General features: G+C 30.4%; 5 protein-coding genes and 1 long non-coding RNA gene across 6 annotated transcripts in view; all 6 read right to left on the bottom strand.

Moving 5' to 3' along the window:
• LOC129962534 (uncharacterized) overlaps nucleotides 1-4,028 on the bottom strand; it is a 32,962-nt gene extending 28,934 nt beyond the window's left edge. The window contains exon 1 of the long non-coding RNA XR_008783920.1: nucleotides 3,864-4,028. This is a non-coding gene — a long non-coding RNA (uncharacterized LOC129962534). The remainder of the gene's footprint in view (nucleotides 1-3,863) is intronic.
• A 1,844-nt stretch (nucleotides 4,029-5,872) lies between these two features.
• Nucleotides 5,873-12,231, bottom strand: LOC129963658 (histidine-rich glycoprotein-like). Its single transcript, XM_056078153.1, has 5 exons — nucleotides 12,110-12,231; nucleotides 10,263-10,548; nucleotides 9,765-9,910; nucleotides 8,529-8,929; nucleotides 5,873-6,050 (listed from the first exon to the last, which is right to left on the bottom strand). Exons 1-4 carry the CDS (start codon nucleotides 12,119-12,121, stop codon nucleotides 8,534-8,536), a joined length of 840 nt encoding a protein of 279 aa, XP_055934128.1. The 5' UTR covers nucleotides 12,122-12,231; the 3' UTR covers nucleotides 5,873-6,050; nucleotides 8,529-8,533.
• A 5,017-nt stretch (nucleotides 12,232-17,248) lies between these two features.
• LOC129962996 (uncharacterized) lies at nucleotides 17,249-18,884 on the bottom strand. Its single transcript, XM_056076999.1, has 2 exons — nucleotides 18,032-18,884; nucleotides 17,249-17,373 (listed from the first exon to the last, which is right to left on the bottom strand). Exons 1-2 carry the CDS (start codon nucleotides 18,882-18,884, stop codon nucleotides 17,249-17,251), a joined length of 978 nt encoding a protein of 325 aa, XP_055932974.1.
• Nucleotides 18,885-18,938: 54 nt separating this feature from the next.
• Nucleotides 18,939-19,310, bottom strand: LOC129962995 (uncharacterized). Its single transcript, XM_056076997.1, has one exon. The coding sequence runs from the start codon at nucleotides 19,308-19,310 to the stop codon at nucleotides 18,939-18,941; it is 372 nt and encodes a 123-aa protein (XP_055932972.1).
• A 198-nt stretch (nucleotides 19,311-19,508) lies between these two features.
• Nucleotides 19,509-20,063, bottom strand: LOC129962993 (uncharacterized). Its single transcript, XM_056076996.1, has one exon. It carries the CDS (start codon nucleotides 20,061-20,063, stop codon nucleotides 19,509-19,511), a length of 555 nt encoding a protein of 184 aa, XP_055932971.1.
• Nucleotides 20,064-20,075: 12 nt separating this feature from the next.
• LOC129962992 (uncharacterized) lies at nucleotides 20,076-20,624 on the bottom strand. Its single transcript, XM_056076995.1, has one exon. It carries the CDS (start codon nucleotides 20,622-20,624, stop codon nucleotides 20,076-20,078), a length of 549 nt encoding a protein of 182 aa, XP_055932970.1.
• Between the last annotated feature and the right edge of the window lie 7,344 nt (nucleotides 20,625-27,968).

Genomic DNA, 27,968 nt, shown 5'->3' with positions numbered 1-27,968 from the left:
TAGATGTTATAGAAAGTTGTCTTTTGTTATCAATATTTTGCTTAAAATTAATTTTACGTTTTGACTGAGCACTTTTTTATTTGTACAATATTGAAATGGACTTTTTAGAAAGGGACTTCAATTTTGAAGATTTACTCCTAAAAATTGGTGAATAAAAATCAAATTAAAATCAATAAAAAGAATTTGGAGAGAAAAGGGGACTTTGAGATTTGAATTATTTCAGAGCCCCTGGTTTAAAACGGCCAAAAACTTCTTCTGAAATTGGAAATAATTACATTTTTTAAAATACGGTTAAAACGCATAGCTAATCAGTAAACATTTCAATAAAGATGTAGATGTATATTGATGAAGAGTGTATTACCAGAACTTCATTCAACACTATTTTTAATGATTTATTGTACATATAAGAACGATCTTCAATAAAATTAAAGTTTCTGAAGAACATATACTAGTAAATATCATTTTTTAAAAATTCTATATTATTTTTTAACAGTAGATTTGGATTTTGGTTTAATAAATAGTGCAACTAGAAGAAAATTAAATTTGAATCCAGCTAATATCTCCTACAAATTTTCGCAGATACAAATGATCAGTTAGCAAAATATTAATATACTTCTGATTTAGTAAGCTGCTTATTTTATGTACTGTGTTCTTACAATATTTCATATACAAAATGCAAAGTCATATAATGAACAAATAATTTATCTTTATCAGAGTACAGATTTAAAAAAAAATGTAACAACATTTAAATTAAATCTACGATGATAAACAGAAAAGTTTACATTTTTAATGACTCTTCTACTCTGTAAACTGATTTTTTTAAACAGATATAACATGGAAAGTTAATATCTTTAGTTGGAAGCTCTTCTTATTACTTACGGCATTTCAAGAGTCGCTTTTGCAACTTTTCCCTCCTTACAAATCATTCCAATACCACTAACCTCACTTAATTGTACTTCAAATTTATGAAACTACTTTTTTTAAGTGCCTATATTTAAATAATATATATTTTAATATTCGAAATTATTGAATTAAATAAACGAATCAAGACGAAATAAAGCAAAAACTAATGAAATGCAAACTCTTTCGTTTAATGCAAATGTTATATTTATGTAAAGTAATGCTTTTATATCTAAAATCTAGAAGAAATGGTAATTATTTCGAAGTGGATACACTATTTATATGAGAAGAAATATCATTTCTCAATACTTTTTATCGTACATTTTTGAATAAATACATTGAAAAGCAATCCATCTTTCATAAAAAGTAAAGTGTAAATTATTCATACAGAATTAAAATGCATGAAATGGTATTAAAGAACGTATCGTTAAGTATTCGAAATTGCGTCAAACATCATGCTAACTCTTGTCAAATATGACACTTCTAGATAACGTTTAAAATGTTGTAACTTCTCCTAGAACTGACCCTTATCAGTAACACAACCATATTGTAAACGAGACTATTGATTGACAGTTTTATGACTGGTACGCAAAGTGTACTCTACTCAAAAGTCATACAACCGGCCATCACGTCCGTAAAAGGAATCCCAGATTGATACTTCCACTCCCACAGGGTACGAGAATTAGATAACATTTCCACAAATCACGAAGCACGGCAAAAGGTATAACAAAAAGTATCTCATTTGAAATTAAGAAAATAATCATGATTTTAGTAGATCGTAAAAGCTTTTAAAATTAGAAAACTATAGATTCTTATACAACATGAATTCTTATAAAGAGACGAAAAACATCTAACATTTTTATAGTTTTTGTTTCGACAAGCAAATTTATATACTTGTTTTCTTAATGAATCTGTGATTTTATTTAAACAGTTTTTAAAAATGTAATATTTCACTTATAATATATGTAGTTTAATTTCAGAGATATGTTTGAACTTTAATATATTCGTCTGATAATAAAATGATTAATCCCATATAAAATGATTTATTATCATCGGAAAGTATCATCCACGTTGTATTAGAGTCCGTGGTAAGTATATTCATAATATTTCATATGGAAACGAACAAATCAAACTTTTTATTCTAGAAAATCATGGAATATTTTGACTTTTTGAGATTGAATAAAGATTCCAATACTGAAAATATCACTAATTTTTAAGACTGTATCTCTCTAAAGGAAAATATTATTTTCCAATATGCAACAAGCTATTTAAGATGCTGCGGTAAACATCACATCTTAAATTACGATCAAGAGGGAATACAACGTCTGTTACAACTCTAGCCAAAATAATAGTTTTGTGAAAAAATGTCTCATCACTTTCAGAAATTCGATAAAATTAAAAATTTACTTAATTTTGAGCAATACAGATATTTAACTTTTAAATTTCTCACAAGTTTATCCGTACAGTAGAAACATCCACACAAAAATTGCAGGTTAACCTCATTTATGACTCTTGTTCCAAACAAATAAATTTCAACAATCGACTAACTTTTGAAAACATCTGATTCTGTCGAGATGATGGATTTAGATTTATTTTATTTATTAAAAAATTAGCTTTCTAGATATTTAATTATTTTGTCACTGAAATATTTGGATAGATCTCTTATAATACATTAAGCATCCTGCATCAGATGGAAAAATATCACATTTCTTCAAAATAGACTATTTTGTCAAATCCAACATTTAGCGCCTGCCACCGGATATCAATTCTTTTATTACTATGTTTAGTATAATTCAGTTAACTCCGTATTCAAAGGGCCATGAAACTTTTCCTTTGTGAGATGAGATGAATCAATGCATTTTTAAGAAAAAATACCCTTAGATGAATTTTGGAAAAGGATTTTGAAATGAATGACCCTTTGTATAATACTCTCTCCAACAGTAACCATTTCTGAAAATTGGATAGGATAATTCATTTGATTCTTTTGGCTTTCAGATTAAAACAAACCTGAAATATTCATTTTTTTTTAATTTTAAAAAATGAAATAAAAGGATTTTACAATTCCGTTCTGTAGTCGACAATGCCTTTTGAAACTGAATTATAACACAATGCTAAAAAGAATATACTGTATATTAAAATATACTGCAAAATTAAAATCTAAAGAGTCAATGAATGAAGTAAAAGCAAATGATTTAGAAATCTGATGCATAGAAAGATGATTGTTGTCTTTTGTAGTTTTAATGAAGGAAGGAAGAGCAAGAACTTCATAAAACTGTAACAAAAATAATGAAATTGGTTTTATTGAAAATACTATTTTTGGATTGGACAATAAAACTTCACTTATTAAGTATCAAGTATGCTAAAATAGAGATTTTATAATGAGAAATCGCCGTTTTATTTTTAATCCTCGAGTCTCAACATCTTGCGAATGCCCGTCTATTTTACCTGCATTTGAAAGCTCAGAATTTCGAGATTTCAACCAACATAATTAGAAATCGGAATTGAATGAAATTAAGAAGACGATCAATGATTCATACTCATTGATCATAATTGCAATGCCATAAATAATCACAAAGGATCTCGTAAAATTAATGACGCTGAAATGCATGAATGAAATCAACATTTCTTGCTTTATTTATACTTGATTTATATTTGCATTTATTTGAAATTACCAACCCCTTTTTTCCTGTTCACAAGTTTCTCAAAACCACAGAGAAAAAGTTTCGTGCAGTATGAAAATATATAAAAATACTATTTTATATAAATATTATTTTATATTCTTATTTATGTCTAAGCCCTCAAGTCAAGTTTTTCAGTTTCCTAAAGATTATTTCCAATTATTTCCTTCTCATACGAATATCTACGTGAATTTAAATTATGTAAAACATGAAATTTATAATATATTTATTAATAATATTTATCTAAATCATATTCATAAAGAAGCGTTTTGCACAGTTACTTACTGCAAATAGATTTTATGATTAGTCCAACAGCAGAAACGATTATTTTGTTCGTTCAAAGGTTTTTGTGTTACTTAAAATAATGAACGAAACTTCTTCAGGACTTTGTACAGACGAAAACAAATGAAATGTAGTATTTTAATAGCAACGTAGATACAATCATCAAATTAAAATCATCACACATTTTTGAACAAACTTTCTTAAGAAACAGGGAAAGATTTTTCTGAAATAACGTGTAGATGTTTCTTTCAAGTTGCTATGGACATCCAATGTTCTCTTATCGATTAGCGACATGTGATGAAATAGACGTGGCGTTTCCATTATCAGATGGATTGTTTTTTTAGATATTTGATAATAAAGAGCTGCTGTTGTGAAAGTGTTTTCCTACAGTTGTAAAACGCGAAAGTATTTTTATACAAAACATCTAGTTAAATGTTTCAGGATTACAAAATAATTTTATTCGAATATTTTCTATTTCAAAATACATGAAGAAATTTGGATCAATAAAAATAAATTTTAAAAAAAAAATCTGCCTTTTTTTTTTTTTTTTTTTTTCTAGAAAAATTTGTTGGAAGTAACTCTACAACTAATTAAATAGCTAAATTGCCAATTTTGTCAAAGAAATGATATTTGGAAATTGGTGGTGCTAAAATATTGTCGATTTGCTATAGAAAAGATCTTAAGTTGACTGTCGAAAATTTTTGGGAGACATGCAAGCGAATCTCTATAACAAAAGCAAATAAGCGAGTCATTATGTAACATCTCAGAATCGCCAGATAAGAAAATATTTAATTTCACTCGGAAGAGGATTCTTAATATTGAAAAAAAAATCAAATTTAACACTTACTTAATGTTTAGCTTATTACGGATAAATTGTACGTGAGAAATGAAGGCTGTTGTCAGACGAAATAGATCTTAAAAAATCATCAAAATAAATTATGCTTCCATTAAGTTTTTATTTTAAATGCCATGGGAGAAAATGTTTGCTACATAAGAAAAATAAATTCTTTATTACAAATTTTTCTTCCAAATATTTATTTTTATTATATATTTTTCTTCCAAATATTTAAATTAGATCTTAAGAAATCATCGAAATAAATTCCGCTTCCGATAACTTTTTATTTTAAATGCTACGTAAGAAAAACAAATTCTTTATTACACATTTTCCTACCTTTATTCGGTAATTATGTGGTATTTCCATGCTTTTGAACGAATCAGACTTCCTTATTTTCCGTCGATCATATAACTTATGAATACTATTTCATGCTTCAAATAATTGGGTTAATAGATAACAAACAAAACTTATTTGAATTAGTTTCATTTGAAACTTCTTTTGGTTAAAACAAGACAGAAAAATAAATTCAAGATAAACCTTACAGCAGGCATACCTTTTCAAAAGCGCATTACGCACTTAAAATTAATTTAACGAAAATTATTTACGTAACGTTTTCGTTATATGAAAGCGGTTTATGTTGTCTAAGATACAAAAGAGCAGTAGACACTCATTAAAACGAATAAATTTATTATTTCACAAATGGGTAGATTCGTTTTTCGAAGAGTTAATACATTTTGAGATATTGACTGTTCTAATGGATAGATATAATCCTTAAGAGTTTCCATAGATTCTTTTAGTTTTTAATTTATTTTATAAAAATGTAGCACTTTAGTTTGTAAAGTTGGTCTTATAAATATTTTCGTGCTCATTTGCTCTAGAAAAAGAATATTTTCTGGAATTATTTGAAAACAGTTGTTTGTGGTTTATTCGAAAGAAACCTTTCATTAGATGTAGTTGGCCCGCTAGAATGTTCATTTTTTAAAAATTCCTCAAAATTCTCAAGTTCTATATTTACAGAAATAATGATAGCATTAGGAACAGACTCTTCAGTATGGATGCGATATCGAAACCTGAAAATGATGCATACCGATCACATAACATTCATGAATGAACGAAAATGGACAAAAATCCAGTCATATTGAGGCTTGGACAACCGCAAAGAATAATTCACACTGAGTTTAAATTAGAAAATTAAATAAGTTTATTTTCTATGGCATGAAAAAGTTCCCATAATGTACAAAGAGTCCTCTTCCAACAACTGATATAGCATCGTGCAGCCTGTGATCCACAGAATGCGAGCACTCTCTGTTTGTAGTTGTTGCAAGAGCACATATTCCAATCTTCGCTGTGTCCACCTGAAAGAATCAAAATAATAAGAATCAATTGCTGGAGATATTTCATACTCGATGCGACACCAATAAGCTTCTTTGCTTTATAAATACAATGTAAAAAAAATCATGAAAATATACGAAATGCATAAAAAAATCATTTCTTCTGATGAAAACAAAATCTTATTTTTGAGCTACAATATTCCCAAATGATGAATCGTCTGACCGGGTTAACACTTGCTCTCTTTTTCCTTAACTTAGGAGATGTGATTATTACTGCTTATCCATCCAATGTAAGTATTTTGACTCAACGAAATGAGAGAAAGGTTCTGGCACACTTCGTTTCTGCTAAGCAGTTGTCTAAGTTTTATAATCAAATTTAAAATGACACATCCTGCAAAATCTCATCCGATATGTGAAGTTCAATATTTATGTCTACACAACAGATTCCGTTGAATAAATAAAGACAATTTGAGATTTCATATGAGAGAATTTGCTATATTAGTTTTTAAGACACTAATAAAAATTAAATAAAAATCAACAAAATTTTTAATGGGAAAGAAATCATTTTGGTTTCCCCACCATAAATCGTTAATAAACGTAATAGCAAATCAAATGAAATTTCTGAAAAGAAAGACCATATCTTAAAAAACGAACATGCAAAACGTTTTAAATAGCTACTCTTTAAATCGAAACGCTCAACTCCTCTCTGACCACTGTGGTATATTGATAGTGGTGTGGTGTGGGGGGGGGGCGGATCTTTATTTAACGATATAAAAAAATGCCCATAGCTGTTCGTATTTAGCAGCAATTTTTAATCATGATTATGGTCCTGATTTTTAAAAAGTAAAAATGCACACCAAATCATTGTAGAGAAATATAAGTGCTATAGTTTCATTTCCCTTTTTTTTTTTTTTTTTTTTGTATGGATTAAGAACATTGTTATTTTTTATAGCTTCTATTTTACTGAAAATGGTATTCCTTAAATTAATTATATTTTTTTAATTAGAGCGGAACAGATTCAAGTAATAAAGTATAATATTTGTAAAGAAAATATTTCCTTCATTCAGGTGAATCTCAGTTTTATTTTGAGCAGTTCATTTTAGATCTGCGAGGACAAAACACTGCAAGTTAAACATTAAAATAGTTTTAGATTAAAAAAAAACATTTTATTAATGTACCAAAAAGCAGAATTTTTTTAAAAAAAATCAAAAACATGAATGTTCAAAACAAAATTGTAAAATCATGAGACCTTGTTAGAAATGCTCTAATCAGTCTGGAATTGGAACATTCACAATAGTTTTCAATTTATTTTTAATAAATGTTTCTGAATTTTTTTTCTTCTAATATTCATTGTGGTTTAGTTTATCTTATGGTATGCTTTACAGCGATCTGCTTTTTTATGATTTTGTTTTATTTTCCATTTAAAAAATATCTTCTACTTTTTTACTGCCCTAATGAAAGGATTTTCATTAATAACGGTTTTATTTAAATTGTTCTTTACTTTTTAATGTTAATGTATTCTGTTATTATAAATATAAAGAGATTTTAAAGTCAATTTCTGTCGACTTTGCTGCCAGATGATAACATTTATACGGAATCAAAATTTAATTAAAATTTATCGATTAATTACTCAATAATTAAATTCCAAAACTTTTAACAGTGATATATTGTCAACGAAAACTTATAACTGAATTGAATTTCTTTTGAGTTTTCGCTACATCAAGAAATGAGTAAAAAATCGATTCCAAAATCCAATTTTCACAAATAAAAAATACTTCGAGGTAAAAAAATAAAATCGTGTAAAAATGGAAGAAGTTATCTTTATAGACTATAAGCAAAAATTTTTTTTATAACTTAATCATAAATTTTTTTCGAATAAGTTAATAATTGCATTGGCTTAGAGCTTCTGTGCCCAAAATTTCTTGTAAGTCACAAAATGACCACGAGAGAGGAAATGGAGGGAAAAAAATTCTCACTAAGATGTTAACGTTAACCAAAAAGAATAACTTGTTTATTTAATGCATTTTACTAAATAAAACCGCTTTACTAAATAATTGCTTTCTATCAAGATAGCTTTATCGAATTACCTATGCTTATAGTATTGAAATTATTAATCATTTTGGAGAATTTTTAAAAAAACTTTACTAGCAAAATGGGCTCTGGCTACACTGGGAGGGGAAGAAATTTTGTCTCCTCTATCTGCCACCATGGCTCAACAGGTTCAAATTGTGCTCTAGGCGTGGTAATATGTGTACGGCCATTCATCATATTTTTCTTTAGCAAATAAGTTTTGTCTTCATGAATGGCATCTCTATTCAATGGGGGCATCTCTACGTCTACCGCCTACTTTCCTTTCTCATGTCTTCGAGAAGGCCGCATTATCAGTGTTTCGAGAGTCAAAAACTTATATATGTTATCTCAATTTGTTCGTATCCCTCTCATTTAAGAGATCATGATTAGTAAAATATTTGATAACTTTTTTAATCGGTGTTTAATACTTACTGATTCTAATGATGGTAAGAGTAATATCCTGTTGTCTCTGGCTTGTAGATGGGGATGGCTACTTTGGACTGATAGACTGGCACTAGGGGCTTATGGGCGTAGGGTGGTGATACCTTGGAGGCGTATTCTGAGACATGAGGTACACCAGCTTTATAAGCGTACACTGGAGCAGTGGCTGCGATGATTTTGGGAGCATAGACTGGCACTTTGGGTGCATAGACTGGAACATATTGGGCAGGTCCATAGGAGCTGGCGTAGCCATGCTTGCCGTGATCGTGTTTGTCATAGCCGTGATGACCATAATCGGATTTCAATTGATCGGAGTTTCCGTAGGAGTGGCCTCCGTGCTTGCTGTGCGCCCCGTAAGATTTGTGAGCCTGGTCATCGTAATGTCCGGCATTCTACAAATCATGAAACAATATTTCAGGAAAAATTCTATGCAATAATAATAACTCAATAAATTACTTTCAATTTCTAAGTTCCAAATTTAAAACTCTGACAATTTTCTAACAAAATGATTCAGTATCTACATATTTGCCAAAAGATTATAATATATCTGAAGATATATTTATGAAATTGGACCGATAGTTTTTAAGAATTAAGCACTGAGTGCAATACAAAGAACGAAACGAAAATAATTTTACAGGAAGATAATGCTCTATTATTTTTCTTGCTATTAAACGGCATACTAAAAATGAAATAGTAAATATTTAAATGTTATGCATATTATAAGAAATCGATATATATAGGAAAAGAAATGGCATTGCTACCTGAATGAACGTGATTTTCAAATGGGACGCAATATTGCTCAATATATAAATATTTAGCAATATTTCCAAAAGCGAGTTACTTACTCTCCACCAATGGGTGATTTAAAAAAATCTGTTTAAAAGTGTCAAGCAGTTTTAATCGCTGTATATATATATATATATATATATATATATATATATATATATATATATATATATATATATATATATATATATATATATATGAAATGAGTTCCAATTTATAAGCGACCTAATAATGCAATTCCCTATAATAATTAGCTTATCTACAATAACCGATAAATTGATTCATATTAATTATTTTAGTATTAGGACGCAATTCCTGTGTAGGCCGGGTTGAGCCATTTGATGCACAGAGTGAATGGTTATTCTTAAAACCTTTATCTCTTTGGAATTACGTCGGCCATTAACTACAACATGAGCGTGAGAATACGAACTTTGCACTTACTTTGTAATCGTGATGTGCATGGTCAGAATGGCTATCGTGATGTCCGGATTTGTGTGAATCGATGTCATGGAGGTGGACCTGCTTGTCGTAGGAGTAGGCCTTCTCGTACCCGCTGCCGCTGTTTTTCACGTAAGCTCCGTGCTTGCCTGTTTAAAAATCGACGGGGCATTAACATCACTATGTTCTCATAACTCTGAATGTGTACACTCATCTTTTGTAAATTGAAAATAAGCAAAAATGAAATTTATGTTTCTGAGCCTGAAGTCGGTGGTGATTCAAATTGAGAACTCTCTCCATGATTTCACTTTAATTGGTATGTTTATGATCCCATTACAGTGCAGAATATCTGATATGTTAGGTCTGTTTATAAACTGCGATAATAGATGATCTGCGAAATAAAATGATTTGTGCGAGTTAATCAGTTAACTGAAAAAAAAAATCGATTTTTTTTTGTCTGAATTTTTTTGGATGATCTGAGTATTAAAATTTGCGACTTGCCATAATGCTCGTGATGTGCATCTTTGGCTCCATGAGCTCCATGATCACCGTATGATGCGATCAGGTGGGAACCGTGTTTGTCATAACCACTCTTCCCCTCATGCCCCTGGTCTGCATAGTGTCCGTGTCCATGGGATTCGTGACCTTTGGAGAGGTGCCCGTGGGATCCATAACCATGGCTGGAGGCGTGACTGGGGTAGTAGTCGTAGTGGTGTGGGGCACTTTCCGCGGCTGTCAAATCGTCCTTGGCCATTACAATGGCAACAAGAAAAACTAAGACGAGGATCTGGAATAAAAAATAAATTCAAGTAGAGCAGTTTTAAGTAGTCAAATTTTATAAATGTATTAAAAAGTGGAATTTCTATATTTAAATTATTTAATACTTTTTAGTTTTCCTACTTTTAAGTGTTATAAATATCATGAAATTTTGAAATAATAGTTTAGAAATCCACTACTAGGTGGCACCACACGTAAGGAAGTAAATTTAATTAAATGAATTATATATAATTAAATGAATTATATATAATTAAATGAATTATATAGTTCGACAATCTATTTAAAATGAAAGAACAAATTTTAGAAACTTGCTGAAATTAGTTCTTTTCTCCTATAATGTTTCACAAAAACAGTTAGGTTGCTAATGCGATGTTTATCCTCTGCGTAACAAAGCCCAAATTAAATGAAACGCTTTAATGTACCACAGCAATCATTTGAGAAATTTTTAAAAACGGTGAAAACTGTCTCTTATCAGAAAAATTTGTGTTCTTTAGATCTCTAACGACTCTAAAATTACAACGGTTTCTTGAATATATTAACCCCAAACTTGATACAGAAGTAAAATACATAAATAATATAGAGAATAAATATTAAACCTAAAATGATAAATTATGTTAGTTTTCAATTAAAAAACACTGAAAAAAAATCAATATTATGAAAAGAACATGAATCTTCATAATTGTATTTTTAAACTTACTCAAATGCACTTCAAAACACTTGTTGAGTTTAAAATTTATCCAAAATATGTAAATTAATGAATAGAGACTGCATTAAACACAAGAAAATGAGATAGAAACTTTAATTTGCAACCTTATTTGTTATACTTGATATTTTTTAGTCCCGGAATAAATTTCTAACTTAAGAAAATGCTTCCAAATAGAGAATCAGATCAATTTCAAAAAGTATGCCTGAATAGAATGATATCACAAAATTTAATTTAGAGATAGTAATTTATATGAGTATATGGATTTAAAAGGATAAATCCTTTAAAAAAAATTCAGTTCTTTAAAGTATTGGCTAAAATTGCTACACCATCAGATTTGAAAAAGCAAAAGGAAACTTTACTATGTAAATACAAATAAAGGCTTAATATCGACTTACTATCTTTTAATATATCATGTTATATTTTTTCTTACTTTCCTTAGAAAATAAGTAATGGCAACTATTCAATATTAAATTTCACGAGTTATAAAGTTACAACTTACAAAATCCAAAAAGTTAAATATAATACTGAACATCTTTTCCAAAATGAATGAAAGTTAAGCATTTTGTAAAGAATGATTTCTATGTGAAAGCCATTTTATTACTATAATCCAGAAATACCGAACAATAACTTCCGCATAAGTACAATTAATATTAGGTAGAGTTTGAAATGCAATCGATACAAATGTTTAAGAAAAGATGCCTTTTTTAAGTGAATAAATGTTTAATCTGGTGAAAAAAAAAATATGTATGTTTATCTATTTCCTATAGCATCAGTGGAATTATTTTTAGCGTATAATATTTGACGATTGACTTCAGGAATATTTAGTTTACGAAAAGAGTCTGATTTTGCAAGTGAATATCCTTACCTGGGCACGCATGATGAGCTGTCTTCAATAAACCGCAGGAATCGAAAGTGATTGTCAGTTTGCAAAAGGAACGACTTTATATACTCACTCCTCAAACTATGAGACTATTTCCTTTGTCTGTTATCTTCCTCCCTCCCCACTCTCTGCATTTCCCAATGTCTCTGGACAATCCTCCCCATCAACTTCCGGCGGAGAAAGTTGTGGTGACCCCATAAGGACCAACTAGGTCAAAGATTAGACAAATCATTATCGCAAGCCGGATCTTTCTCTCTCTTTGCAATCTTTTTTTTTTTTTTTTTTTTTCCTTTTTTTTGTGTGTGGTTATTATTATTTCAACCCTCCCCACTTCTTTATTCTAAATGAAGTTTACTGTCTTTCTCGTTGGGTGGCGCGCGTGAAACGGCTTTGACCCGATTGTTGTTCCTCTGTAATGCCAATTATTGCCCCCCCCCCTCCTCTTTGTTGATTTGTTATGGAACTAAAGCGATCGCTGTTGTTCAATGAAGCAGCGCAGTAATGGGAGCTTTTGTTGATCTTGATGACTTTGTTTCAATTCTTCTTTCAAACGGATTTAGATATCTCGCCAAGCCCCTCCCATTCATTTTCACAAGAGTAATCTATCCATAAAAACTAGCTCTATATAAACCTTTTTTATTATTATTATTTTTTTTTATTGACGAATCCTTCTCATATTCTTATGGGTAGACTTTGGATGAAATCTGCCAAAATATCATTTTGAATTTATTTATTTATTTTTGCTGATTCTTGAAAGGTTGAATGTTTCTGGTTTCCGCACACACATTTAAATATGTCTTAATTCTTTTCGGCAAGATGTACAGATAAATTTAAATTTTCATTTTCATGTGTTTTGTAGAAATAATGTATTTAACTTCAGTATTTTCTTTCTTTCTTTTTTTAACATCCGGAGAATGAACTCCTACTAATAACCTACAGCTAAGAAGCCGCGAGGTTGCATCTTTCTTTCTAAATTAGAAAAGATTAAAAAAACTCTTCATTAAGTTAGACAATGAAAATATCAAAAATATTTATTGATGCATAAATCAGCGTCTCTAATATTGAAGTATAATATAATAAATTTTATATATTATTAATGTAATATAATTAACATATAAAATATACTTGATATAATGTAACAAATTTTTAGATGGTGAAAAACGAAGAAAACAGCAACACAATAATCAAACACATGCATTTTAAATTTAAAACGGCATCTTGTGTACCCAGGAAAGTGACGTACTCCAATATTCTCAAGTAGTTTTCCAAATAAAGCAATACAAAAATGAAATTCAAGCAAACGAAAAAAGTAAACAAAAATAACTTAAAAAAATCTGTAAAACCCATTCAAGGGAAGGGAGGTTCCGAAGATACATTTTTAAATTTTAGAATAATCCCTATTTTTAAGTCACGGAATGTTCATAATTATTATCGCAAATATTTCCGCCAATTTTAAAGGTAATTCTATAACACTTTTCCCTCTGTTTTCATTATGGCTTAGCCTACATATTTCTAATTAGACTTTCTAATAGGCTTTTGCTATTTTTTTGCAACTTCTTTATTTCTCCGCTATAGACGCTGTAATCTATCTCAATAAATGCAGCATAGTCACTTTATGTATATATATGTATATATATATAATACCACAGTAATAGCAATAATATGACTGCGAAAATTTTAATTTCAGGCATACTTAGAGGAGGATTTTCTGATACCAATTTTTAGCACAACCACCTGTTCGGCTTTAGTTTTGGAAGTTTGTGTGAGAAAAGAAATCGAAAAGGTTCTATCTAATAAAATATATGGGGCTTTCCAAATATTTTATTATTTATCAGCTCTTCCTCCCAACAGAACCCAGTTGGATTATTTTACGATCTTTTTATGCGAATGCTATATTAATGTTTTGTTCCCAAACTAACTGTTTTGAAGTATTCATTGTAGAGAATATAAAAGATCATTTTTCATATTTTTATACAAGAACGTCCAAAAAAGGCTTATTATTAAAAGGCTTACGGAATTTTGGATCCTTTGTAATATAAATTGTTTTACATTTCTTCTCAATAAAAACTTTCATTATATTTAATTCTTTGACTACTAACGGAACGTGCATGTTACACATATAATAAAAATCTGTAGTCAGGCTAAAATTTCACACGAATGCATTTAACTGAAAATGCTATTGGTAGTTGGTGCGGTAATTGTCTCTTACGATGATGTGCCCCCTTTGTGTTTTTCTTGATCAGTATTTAAAAAGCCGCTTTATGGCCTTGACGATGAAAGAGATGTAAATAATTTTTTAAAAAATCAAGAATTAAATAAAATCTTCCGTTTTTAATAAAACATTTATTATTACTTAAATTGCAATAGTATTATCTAAATAGCAATATATACTTTATAACACATTAATGCGAAGAAAAAAAATTATTTGTGAATAATTTTTTTAATTTATATATTTACGGCCCCACTATTACTCCCAACTGAAGTACTTCAAATAATTGAATGTACAACTCGTTATTTCCCAGCCAAAGTCTGTTTCTCTAATAGTGAAAGTCCCCCCCCCCTAATTCATGCAGATACTATTTACCATTTATTCTTCTATGTCTATGTTGAGTGCGCGATTACGTGAAATATTTTTAATATATTTTGTAATCTAACGACAGTTTCTGATTTAGGAATGAGCAGATGGGTAGCATTCATCTAATTGGGGTGGGGGGATCTATATTTTTATGCTTTCGTTAAATATTTCTTTAATCTTTAGGAAATGCGAACCAAAAAGTTCCCTTCTCTAAGGGGCTTTCACCCATGAAAATCCGTAAGAAACAAACCGGTTATAATCTGCTGAGTTGCGATTGCTTGCAAAATGTAGGTCATTAATTGTTATACTCCTTATTATCTTAAAACGTATATCTTGTATAATTTCCCTGTAATACACCTTTCTCATAAAAAAAATATTGGTAAAATATTAATGAAATTTTTTGAATTTAATATGCAAAAAACAAATATTTAATAGAACTATGGAACTTGAAAAATATGAACATTATTTAGTTACATATTTGAAATACTATACTTTTTATGCCTTATCAGAAATTCTCTTAAATGTTCAGGCGATCTATACTTAAAAAAATTGTACATTTTATTCTGGTAGGGTAAACATGCAAGAAAGTTTTAAATAAAAGCTTTCTAAACACTAAGAAAAGCAGAATCTTTGGTACATGAAAAAATCCTTCGGATTTAAAAAATATTCATAACTATCGCAAGCATAAAAAACATTTACATTGCTCTTAATATTATTTTTCATTTAAAAATTTTGCAATCATTTAAAACTTTTTGATCTTTATAATAGTGAGTTATATAACTGCTTTGACTTTACTGTAAAATGTCATTATCATATTGTTATGATGTTAGAGATTTCAATTTTGATATCGGCAATTCTTGTACTTAACCCTTTACATTGGAAAAGTAATTCGTTGCATATTATTCACCTGCACAAAGATTTGTTTATTGGTTGGAAAAATAAATATACACAATTGTTTTAAATCAAATTTCTTTGAAAAATTAATCTACATCTTCTTAACATTATTTATGTATTTTTTAAAAATCAGAATTAAATAAATAAATAAACAAAACATTAAAATGACGTGCCGTTTTGAACGGTGAGTGGGAATGCAAAGGGTTACTATGGTGCTACGCAGATTGTAAATAAAAAGGCATTTTATTCGCAAAATAAAATGCCTCCGAATGCCAATATTCTAATGAGAGCTTTCCGCCTGTCGGGTTCACTGTTTTGTATCTTAGATCGATCGGCATTTTAATCAAGAATAGACGCATTTTTGAGAGGAATTGCTTCGCCTAAAGCATTATTCCTCAACATGGTTTCAGGACATGATTATGAATGAACTAGCTAAGAACACTTTCCAAATCTAATGCCTGTTTCTGTAATAATAAGAGACAAAATGGACATTTTAATCACAGATAACTACTCTTCTCTGCAATTTTTGACGCGAATCCACTATTATTGATTGTATGGAAAAACAATAAAGTCGTCACAAAAGCCGTTTTTCAACAAAGCAGATTCATTAAGCATGAAAAATCCATGGCTGCAGAAATTTGAATCAGCAATTATAGTGTGATTCCTTATTTAAGCATGCATTTGAGAAATGTTTCGAATTTTTCTTTCAATAGGATATTTCCTTTTTATCAAATTTTGTTAATTATTCTTCCAAGATAACGGATATGTACTTGAAAAGAATAAATGAGTAATTTTCAAATTACACGGGACAATGTTTTCTTAATTTTTTGTTTTAACACGAACAGGTGCAGTTTGGCCGCTACATAAGAATGAAATGTTAACATTTAAATGGCAATCCATGAAACGTGTGTGATGCTACCGCCGAAGGTTATTGAGCGGTGTAAATAAATACCGCATCGTTTATTGATTGCACAATAATTCATTTGTTAGTGAAGATTGTGGCCTGGATAAAATGACTTGAAGACACAAGTTATCTTTCATGGGGTTTATTGGTAACATTAACAACAAAAGGCACATGAATACGCCATAGTGTAGAAGACCTAGAGAACTACACATAAAATTCTCTCGGTAGCGAGAGAGCCGAGACTAGCGCATATAGATATATCTGCATGTAGATATTTTATGGTAGCTTATAAAACCTTGATTTTCAAGTCTTATTTTAATAATTCTTCACGCTAATTCTTTATTTATAATATCGGAAATACGGAAATCAGCCAAATTTTCATCAATCTCAATTACTTTATACTTATATTTCTCTGGAAGATTTATTTTCTCCATTTTGAAAAAGAGCGGACGAAAAAGTACGCATAAAACAAACTAAACAACACGTATTGGTTGCAGCAAATACAGCACAGAAAATTCTGTGAGATAGAAATCTACCAATTAGAGCACAATTTGCGAACTCCTGCAGTTTTGTAAACAAAAACTAGTCTATTCCTCTTAAACATTGCCCCTACGAAAAAATTCGTCTTTCAATGGATTCGTCCGTCTCATACACAGCGTGTTGTGATTTAGCCTCTAGTGAGAGCCGAGAACCGAAATAACAGTCCCGCCTAGTACAGGAGTCCAGTTCGCTTCTAGTGAAAAGAAATATACTAAACAACAACAGGGAGAACACGTGATAAATGATTGGCAGCTAGTTCCGCCCAGGAAGATTGCGTGATTAACTGAATTCTTAACATCCTGCCCCCGGCTGAACCAGGGGGTTCATCAAAATTTCCTAGAGAAAATAATTATATTTATATTTCATGAATTGTAAATTTAACTTCAAGAAAGTTACATGGTAATTAAAAAAAATATTAAATAGCAATTAAATTCAAAAGTACGTATGAAAAAGAACATACAGCAAAAGAAAATATGATAAAAACATATTGCAAGAGAATATGATAAAAACATACTGCAAGAAAATATATGGAAAAAAAAACATTTCAAATAACAAATATATACATTAAACAATTCAATAATGTTACTAGTTAAATAATTGATATTCTAGAAATTAAGTACATGATACATATAATAAAATTATTATCACAATTTTACTTCTTAGTCCTGGATTTTTAAATTATACAACAATTGTACAGGACGTTTAATAATTGATGACTCGGTTTTAACTTGACAAGCCCTCACCTTGCCATCTCTTCCGGGAAATAATTCAAGAATTTTTCCTAATTTCCAGAAATTTCGAGGTAGATGATCATCTTTAATCAAGACTACATCGTTAACTTTAAATGGCGAGATGTTTTTAACAAAACTTGAATGGGCCGATCTCAAATTTAACAAATACTCATTTTTCCACCTAGACCAAAATGATCTGATTAATTTTTTTCGGTAATTAAATGCTTTTATTAAGCATTTCCTGGAAGAGAAATTCGAATCACGGTGAAGTCTTACAGAGGGCAAGGAGGTAACAGGTTTCCCTAGAAGAAAATGTGCTGGAGTCAGAGCAATCGGTTCTTCAGTGTCACTACCAACATATGTAATTGGCCGAGAGTTAATCATGCCTTCAATCTCGGTAAGAACAATCAGCGACTGCTCAACAGTGAGACATGATTTTCCAAGTGTTTTTCGCAGAGCAGTTTTCACAGTCCATACCATTCGTTCGTAAAAACCACCCCACCAGGCGGTTCTTTCAACAATATATTTCCAGTTAATTCCGTTAGCAGAGTAAAAGTTTTTTACATCTGCATGATTCAGAACATTCCAAATGAGTTTTATCTCTAATTCTGCACGTTTAAAGATACGTGCATTATCAGAAACCACAATAGAGCACAAACCACGTCGGGAAATGAAGCGTCGGAAAGCTAGAAGAAATGTATCGGTAGTCAAATCACCGACCAGTTCTAGATGAACACTTCTTGTCGCTGCACAGGTTATCAACAAGATATATTGCTTGTTAATACTATCTTTAACGAAAAGAGGACCAGCAAAATCAACTCCAATGATCGTAAATGGAGCTGATTGTTCTACACGAATGTCTGAAAGTGGCGCGATCACTTGACTTCCGGGAAAAGAGTTGAATCGTTTATATATTGTGCATCTTCCAAGAACCAACGTATGGGATACACCAGAATGAAAGACTCTTTTGTGAGATTCCCAAATTAATAACTTTGTTAATTTAACCTTAGGAGGAAGTATGATTGGATGTTTATCATAGGTCGATAAATGGGTTGTTTTCCCTAGTCTTCCTGTGATTCTAAGGACACCATTATTATCAGAAAAGGGTTTAAACATAATAATTTAGAGTCTCTTGGGAGAGGTTTATTATTTTTCAAGCACTTAATTTTACTAGAGTAACAGTCGTTTTTGGACTATTCTCACCCAAAGCATTTCTGCGTCGGAAAGTTCTTCTGAAGTAAGAGAACCCTTTTCAACATTTTTCTTTTTAAGAGTATTTACAAAACGCAATATCCAAGAAGTCACTCTTAGCAATTTAAGTAAGCAGCTAAATGTTTCTGGATCTATTATTTTTTCTTGAACAATAGTTGTGTTAATTATAACGCCGGATTTAAATTCAGATGCAATTTCTGGCTCTATAGAACCATGTTGAAATCCCTTTTCTTTGGGCCAAAGGTTTTCCACGTTCCTCAACCATTCAGGACCATGCCACCAGCTTTCAGAGGTGATTAAATCCTTGCTACTAATCCCTCTAGTTAACATGTCGGCTGGGTTTTACTTACCACTACAATGCCTCCAATTGCTGGGGTCTGTAATTTCTTGCATTTCTATGACTCAATTTGAAACAAATTGTTTATATTTAGATGCTGAACCCTTTATCCAGTGAAGTGCAATCGTCGAGTCACTCCACAAAATAATTTTTTCAAGATTTTTGAAAATTTTCTTAAGATATTTTGCTATTCATGAAGCAATTATAGCACCCATTAACTGAAGTCGAGGAAGAGTCAATTTTTTAATTGGTGCTACCCTAGTTTTTGAAATTACAAAACTTGTCTGAAAAGAGTTCTTGGAAGTTTTATACCTTAAGTAAGCAACAGCTCCAAAAGATCTTAAGGAAGCATCAGAAAATACGTGTAACTGTAAATCTTCCTTATTTATAAAGTTTGTGTCCGGAAAATAGTAACGTGGGGTTTTAAAATTTTGCAAATCTTTAATTTCTTTACACCATGCATGCCAATTTTCTTTTAATTGTCCGGAAAACACTTCATCCAATCCAACACCAGCTTGCCATAATTCTTGTAAGAGACATTTTATTCGAATCAGGAATGGAGATATAAATCCAGGAGGATCAAACAATTTTGCAGCAGTATGAAGCACATTTCTTTTTGTGCATTCGCTGTCATTGAAGTTTGAGAACAAAGATCTTAAATCTAGTCCCAAAGTATCGTCGATATTGTTCCAAACAAGTCCTAACACTTTCAGATGCGAATCAGCCTGTTCATTAATTTCAGTCATGGAGTTTTTTTTTTATTCTTCAGAATTAGTGTCGAATTTTCTCATGTTCATTTTCCCGTCTTTCAAGATCGATACAGCATCGGAAGACAATTTTAACGCATCTTGTACAGTGGAACTTCCACAAAAGAGATCGTCAACATATAATGATTCATTTAACATTTCATATGCAAGGGGATATTTATCCCTGTGTTCTTTGATATGCGTTTTAATAGTTGCAGCCAAAACGAAAGGTGAGCAAGTTACACCAAAACAATGTCTATTAAAATGATACATTGTTACTGGTTGAGATCTATCACAGTTTTTATAATACAAGAAACATAAGTAGTTCATATCCAATTCCGCAACTTCTATTTGTAAAAAAGCCCGAGCAATATCTCCACAAAATCCAATTTTATGCTCTCTAAATTTTAATATAACATCAATGAGGTTAGGATTTAAATTTTCTCCTGAAAGAAGGCATTCATTTAAACTAATATTATTACCTTGTTTACTGCTGGCATCATATACTATCCTAGTTTCTGTTCTGGAAGAAGTTTCCCTGAAAACCTCTCTATGCGGCATTACATATCCAGTAAAACATTCGTCATGACACATCTGAATTATGCCTTCATTAACTTGCTATTGCATAACAGCATTATACCTCTGAAACAACGCTTGATCCTTATTAATTTTTTTTCTCTAAAGCAATGAATCTCTTTTCCGCAACTTCAAAATTATTACTTAATTTTTCTTTAATTTCGTTTGTTTTCCATTGCAACGGTGCTTCATATCGTCCGTTCTTTATTTTAAGCTCTTTTCCGAAATCGCCTAAATTATCCCTGGATTTATTTTCCGAAGTCCCATCGGGCAAGAAAAAATCTAACTCCCACAAGCGCTTCAGATCAGTTTCCCTTACAGCACAAGATACAGTAAAAACGGAAGAATGTTTTATTTCCTGCAAGTCTAGCATTTGACCTAGCAACGTGTCACCAAAAAGTGTCGGCTGCAAGAACAAGTTTTTTTTTTCCCTTCTCCCCTTAGAACATTGCACAGATAGTCAGCGTCCAGCAGGATCTGGATAGGGCTAGAATTTTCGAGGGAGTCAGAGAGAATGCAGGTGGCTGGAATTACTCTTTTGACATGTCTGGGGTCAACATTCGAATATATGTCCGCGCCAGTTATTTCGTCTGAAGCCAAAGCCTCAATGTTTAGGAATTGATAAAGGGGAAATTTGCTCCTTATTCTTAAACGTACAACTTCGAATATTTTCTCTATGGGTTCTCATTTCGAGAAGTTATAAATTAAAAGCTTCTCTTGGCGTATTGGTTTTAAATTCAAAGCTTGTTTCAGATCACTGCGCAAGAAGACTTTTGTGATCCTGAATCGAATAAAAGTCTAACCATGATCTTGTTGGCACCATTTTCTGCCTGGACGTTAGCCGTTTGAAGTAAAGTCGCGTAACTGCCAGGGTTATCTTCTGATTTTAAAACGGAAGCAATTATGACTTCCTGTCCCGGGTTTCGACACCATTTAAATAAATTATCGCATCGTTTCTTGATTGCACAATAATTCATTTGTTAGTGAAGATTGTGGTCTGAGTGAAATGACTTGAAGACACAAGTTGTCTTTCATGAGGTTTATTGGTAACATTAACAACAAAAGGCACATGAATACGCCATAGTATAGAAGGCCTAGAGAACTACACATAAAACTCTCTCGGGAGGAGTGAGCCGAGAGCCGAGATAACACTCCCCCTAGTACAGGAGTCCAGTGTGCTTCTAGTTGAAATATATATATATATATATATATATATACTAAACAACAACAGGGAGACCACGCGATACATGATTGGCAGCTAGTTCCGCCCAGGAAGATCACGTGGTTAACTGAATTCTTAACAAGCGGTACTATACTCTCTGCGTGCTGTTTGATGAGCATAAACAAGTTTTTAAAATTAATTCTTCAAAATTACTGCCAATCCTTGGCGACTTTTGACTACGTAGATGCGCGGCTATTAAAGTGTTAATGAAAAACCTTAGAAGTACATTGGCCTCTGAAAGTTAAGGTGGAGGCTTTTTTTTTTTTTTTTTTGTCTAATTTGAGAATAAATGAACATAAAAAAAAGAGACTTTGAGGAAATGTACACTAAACAATTCCTTAATAACTGCAGCAAAGAAACTTTCTTATGTTCAACACAAACACGATTTATAACAAAAAACTGCATTATTGACAGACAACTCCATTTTTTAAAAAAACAATACATCACAGTTTTACGTGGAAAAATGTCGTGGAAACATTATTAGAATGGGTTCTAACAAGGAAGATTATGTGCTGTGAGGGAAGATTATGTGCGGTCGCACATAATCTTCCCTCAGAAACATATCACTCCCAATAACAGTGTCTTATTAGCTGACATATGGATCAAGGATCTGATCTCGACATCTTATACAATTCGAAGTTCCTCCATGGAGCACTTGCAGGTCGGTGTGACCATCAGAAGGATCAGAGATCCCTACCCAAACCATTCTTCCACCGATTCTGTAACTGTGACTTTTAATAATTTTGGATTGATTGTATCTGACGTGCTTTTCTCTCCAGATCAACTAATGACATGCATCACTCTCCTGTGTGAACCGGAACATTGCAATTGGTCCAGGGGACGTGTTTTCCTTGCCCAACGTAAACGGGCAGCTATGTTTCCTGGTTTCAAGAGTGGTCATACAGTTAGTCCTTATGTATGCACACCTCTATATAGTGAGGGCATCTTCCCACTTTAAGAGTGCCATATACAGAGAAAGAAACCCGATGCCGACGAAAGCGCCTTCTATCGATGGAGGAGGGATAAGGCGGTGACCAAATTAACGAAGGAAGAGGCTTGATTGACAAGCTGAATAACACCCAACAAGAAAATAATTCATAATCCCCAAGAGATATTGCTGTGTGGGAGTGTGACATTCAGAAGGGCAACCGACCCACCAAACTACTCCCAATAAAATTTTCCCTTACTCTTTGAAGAGGTCTTTCGAAAACCGACACTGTCTTTGTCTTTGTCTTTGTACATCATGAGAGGGGTTTGGTGGCAATAATGAACCAACCAAACTTGTTTAGAAAAGATACTCTTTGAGTTAGATATTTCAGATTTTCTCTGTTTGCACAGAAAATCGTACTGAGGGCTGCGTGAATGTTAGGACTCTTAGAACATAGAACTCGTCACTGATTAATTATTGAAGCACTTTGAATTAAGGACATTTAATTGCTCTTCATAATTATGTAAATTAACATTGCCGAATCCTGTAATTTAGAAGTAATTGAATACAATATTTATAGTCTTTCGTTTGACACCACTTTATTTTAAACAATAATTGCGTTTATTAATTTTTCAATCCAGGAGATCGGGCAAAATATATGTACCTATGAAATTGTAAAACCTCGGATTCATCTCCAAAGAATGGGCTCAATCCTTTTTCTCAATAGTTTTAGTACTAACAACGAATTTTAATAAAATGTACCTAATTTTTTTAGAATTTTATAGTAAATTATTTATTTAAAAAATATTAAATAGGTTTGATTGAGAAAGTAAACGTACAAAATTTAGTTGAATTTTTCAACTTATGCTACGTATCTGATATTTGTAAAATGACCTGATGTTTCTGTGTAGCTGGGATGTTCCTAATTCCTGCTTGATTTTCGCAAAAAAGAGAATATCCTAAATATTAATTAAATGACTCATTTGTATCATATTAAAAAGAAAAGATAAATATAGTTATTTTGGAAATAATGTTAAGACAAATTCTATTCCCCGGCTTTTCTAAATGTGGAATATAACCAACAATATTATAATGTGCATAAATTGGAAGAAAAAGTAATGAATTAAATTTTAAAATGCATATATTATATTAAATGTCTCCTGGTTTTTGAAATTTTTAAACCATTAATTGAGTGATTATTTCTAAATTTATTTTTGTTTTAATCATTTATTTTATTTTGCAAATACCACCATTCATCTGCTGCATATTTCGCATCAGAGTTCTGCAATATTTCAGATTGAAAATTCATCTAAAATTTGCAATAATTTTTATTTATACATGAAAAAATAATATGAAAATAATAAAAAGGATGTAGAAATTTAAAAAAAAAAAGAATCTAATTTCTAAAGAATTCTTTTTCAATACTTCACAATACCTATAATATGGTCACTTACATTTAACAAAAAAAGTGTAAATTGATTGCAAACCTTTCTCTCTCTGACATTCAGCATAAGTCAAGACTGTTCCGCATTTTTGAAAGTTTATCATCAATTTTTGATTACTTGTATGTAACTAAAATTTTAAAAAAAGTTTTGCGAGATTCAATTAAATAACTTGGTAGGGAATATTGCTTAATTCAAATTAGAAATTATTATTACTCCTATATAACCATGAATTAGAAGAAAATTATTTGTAAAATATATGTTACACAAATGCTAATACACATTAAAAAGCATTATTTCTTTGTCATATAAGAAAAAGATTTTATGAAATCAGTGACCAACTTAGTTAATTTTTATAATTTAGAGTTTTAGTTGCTAAAATTAACTTAGCTTATTCTTGATCGCTTACTCACAAGAGTATATTTAACTTCAAATCCTATAGACATGTAACATTTACTACTATTCTAAAAACCTTATACTATTCCGCGTTTTGTGCATTGCATCTCTTTTAATTTCAGTAATTTCAACTAAAATGGGAATATGAAAAATGAAAGGATTTAAAGTTCAACTAATACAAAAACTTTCTCCTGTAGTATGGTTTATGCGCATTACAGATAATATTCTAATCTAATATTAATTAATTTCACTTACGTTGATCCTTATACATCCAATAGTTTATTATATTTAGGAGTAAAAGGATTTAAAAATGGACACTTTATAAAAATTAAAACGCTATAACTTCCGAAAATATTACAGCACAAAATTGATTTTTGCATCAAGATAAAGCTAAAAAAAATTATATTTTTAACGATACCAATGCTTTAACCAACAAATTAAGTTTCGATTTTTAACGAGTTTTTAAAGAAATATTTAAACCATATTTTTCAACAATGTATTTCGCACAAAATAACTATAAAATTTAATCTGCACGAGCACGTCAATGGGAAAAAATTAGCTTTTATCAACCTGTTGCCATCACATTGACAGAAGTTCAAATTGAAAAATAAAACAACTATTATTGCAAATTAAATATATAAAAGTGTAAATTTCAGCAAGTGTCTGTATGAAGCGAAAAAAATTTGAAACATAGTTTCTAAAAAGTAAATGGTGGAAAATATTTATATTACATTTTACAGTATCTATATTATTAACTATTTCATCTATATTATTTAGTATCTATATTATTAACTAACCTTTGGCGACCAGCCGGTTCGCCAATCTTAATGCTCGTTAAATTTTAATAATTAAACATTTTGTGCAATTCCAACTTTTAATACTTCTTCGTCAAAATATTTTAAAACTTCAAAATTTACAGTCTTATAATTCACTCATAATATTATAAAAGCCTTCAGTCATAATGTAATATGTATCTCGCTAATTTTCTGTTAGCTCCCTTAAAATGTATGCTTTAAATTAAAGTGGAAATGATTAATCTGCAATTAATATAATACAAAGCATACAACTAATCTAAAATTAATTTAAATCAAGTTCGCATCCGTTTAAAATAGTTGTCAAAAATCAGAACAGAATGCGCATGCGTGAATTTTCAACGCCAGTTGGTAACGTAAATACGTGAATTTTTCTACGCCAGTTGGGGTAACGCTATGCAGATTAGAAATTTTTCATTTCCTTTATTCTGCTTCATTTTAATTCAAAATTACTTCAGAATGAATTTGAAAGATTTATTAATTAACATTGTTTAATTTTAAATGCTTCAAACATTAAGAAAATAAACAGAATCGTTTGAAATAATCAGTCGAAAAATTTTAAGCCTAACCTTATTAGCGTGGTAAAAAAACTGAAGCCTTACTCATTTGGCGGTGGAGAAATGAAGATTTTTTTTGGCGGCAAAGTTAGTTTTTAATTAATAATTAAAATTATAATTAAACATTTTAAAAAAGGGACCCCAGGTGCACATACATGTGCAAGGTATAACAGTCAAGGTGTACATGTACCAAATTTGGTAGCTATAGGTCAAACGGTCTGGCCTGTAGAGCGCCAACACGCACACACACATATATTGAGCTTTAAATAAGTGTAGATTAAATAAAACAGTTAAATTTAAGGCAAACAAGGTTTAATATATATATAGATAAATCATTCTAACCAGCACCCATCAGTTAATTTTAATCAGGGTCATGCACCTGCTAACAAAATGGTCTAAATGAACTAAACAATTATATTTTATGTAACTTGAGTCTATAAATACTCCGGTGAATTAAGAATTTTAAATTTTTACATAGGTCCTTTGAATCATATTTAATAAAGTTTCCTTGGTACATTAATATTTTAAATAAAAATTGTTGAACTCCAATCAACTAAATCTTTCACTAAAACTGAATAATTTATGAAATTTGAATATCGCTCTTCTATAAAAACTGGCGATTTTGGACCATTTCATAGACTATCTCAAAGAAGATACGCCAATATTTTATCAGGGTTTCTCAATAGTGATTGGCCTATGATTATGAAAATATTGATCGTTCTAATATTGATATGTAAAAACTAATAGATTTGATCGCAGAAGATAGAAAGTTTACATATCTATTTAAAAGTTGAAGTGTCAAGAGTATTTCGCAGAATATGATTCCTTAGGACAAAAGAACTGTGTAAAATTTAAACTTTAAAATTTTTTCATAAGAACATTTATTGACTGAAGACAAATAAAATATTTTCATTTGATCATTTAAATGTTTTGAAAGTAAAACGAAAAACTAAATTTTACGATGAATCAGAGAAATATTTTTTTGAATAATTCTTTAAGATATTATATAAATTACGAAAATTATTCTGCAGTGCATATACAACTTCAGTGCTGAAAGACTCTGCTTTCAATTTTCATATTTAAAAAAAGGTGTGCTTAGTTTCAGTAAAAAATGCTTTTATATTAATTGCAGTTTAATATTTCCACTCTAATTGAAAGTGTAACTTTTATGGGCTCTGACAGAAAATTAGTAAGAAATAAGTAATACGATGAATAGAACGTTTTAAGCCCTACATAATAATATGGCTGAATTATATAAGCATCAAAATCTGAAGCTTTGATAGCTAAATATTTTACAGAAAAAAACTATTAAGGGATCAAGTTACATAAAATATATAATTGAAAATTTTAGAGATAATTTATACTGGCGAACCGGCTGGCCACCAAAGGCGGCTAGTTTCTTAATAAAGATATTTCTTAGTGAACTATTCTAATATACATGCACACACACATGCATTTTTTCCCTTTTATGAGTACAGCGATTTTGAAGAAAACTCATTCTGAAACATGAGAATATTCAAATATTAGTAAATAAAAGTGATATAGATTTTCTTATATCTTACTTCTCTTTCCGCTAATTATTTTTTCTGATAAAAATAGTCTTATTTTTCTATTAATAATAGAATTAACTTTCATTTATTGCAAGATATATGAATAAGATAAATGTATGTACAAGGTCATAAATGCAAGATCAGATAAATCAAATTTTACAAAAAAAAAAAAAAAAAAAAAAAAAAAAAACGCAGACAAAATAGCACCGATTTCTGAATTATATATAAAAAAAGTAAAGTTATAAAAATATCCAGAGGAGAAAAAGCTACGGAAACATTCTTATTGTGTTTTCTAATTTTTTTTCTTTTCCTTTTGGGTTTCTATAATCGCAGAGGGATCCCGAATTTTCATTCATCTAAGATCTCTGGGATCAATTAGTTCTGGTGATAAACAGTCAAAATAAAAAAATTTCAATTTCAAC

Source organism: Argiope bruennichi, chromosome 3 (assembly GCF_947563725.1).
Source record: "Argiope bruennichi chromosome 3, qqArgBrue1.1, whole genome shotgun sequence".
Classification (NCBI taxonomy): Eukaryota; Metazoa; Arthropoda; class Arachnida; order Araneae; family Araneidae; genus Argiope; species Argiope bruennichi.
This window is presented reverse-complemented; position numbering and strand designations above follow the sequence as displayed.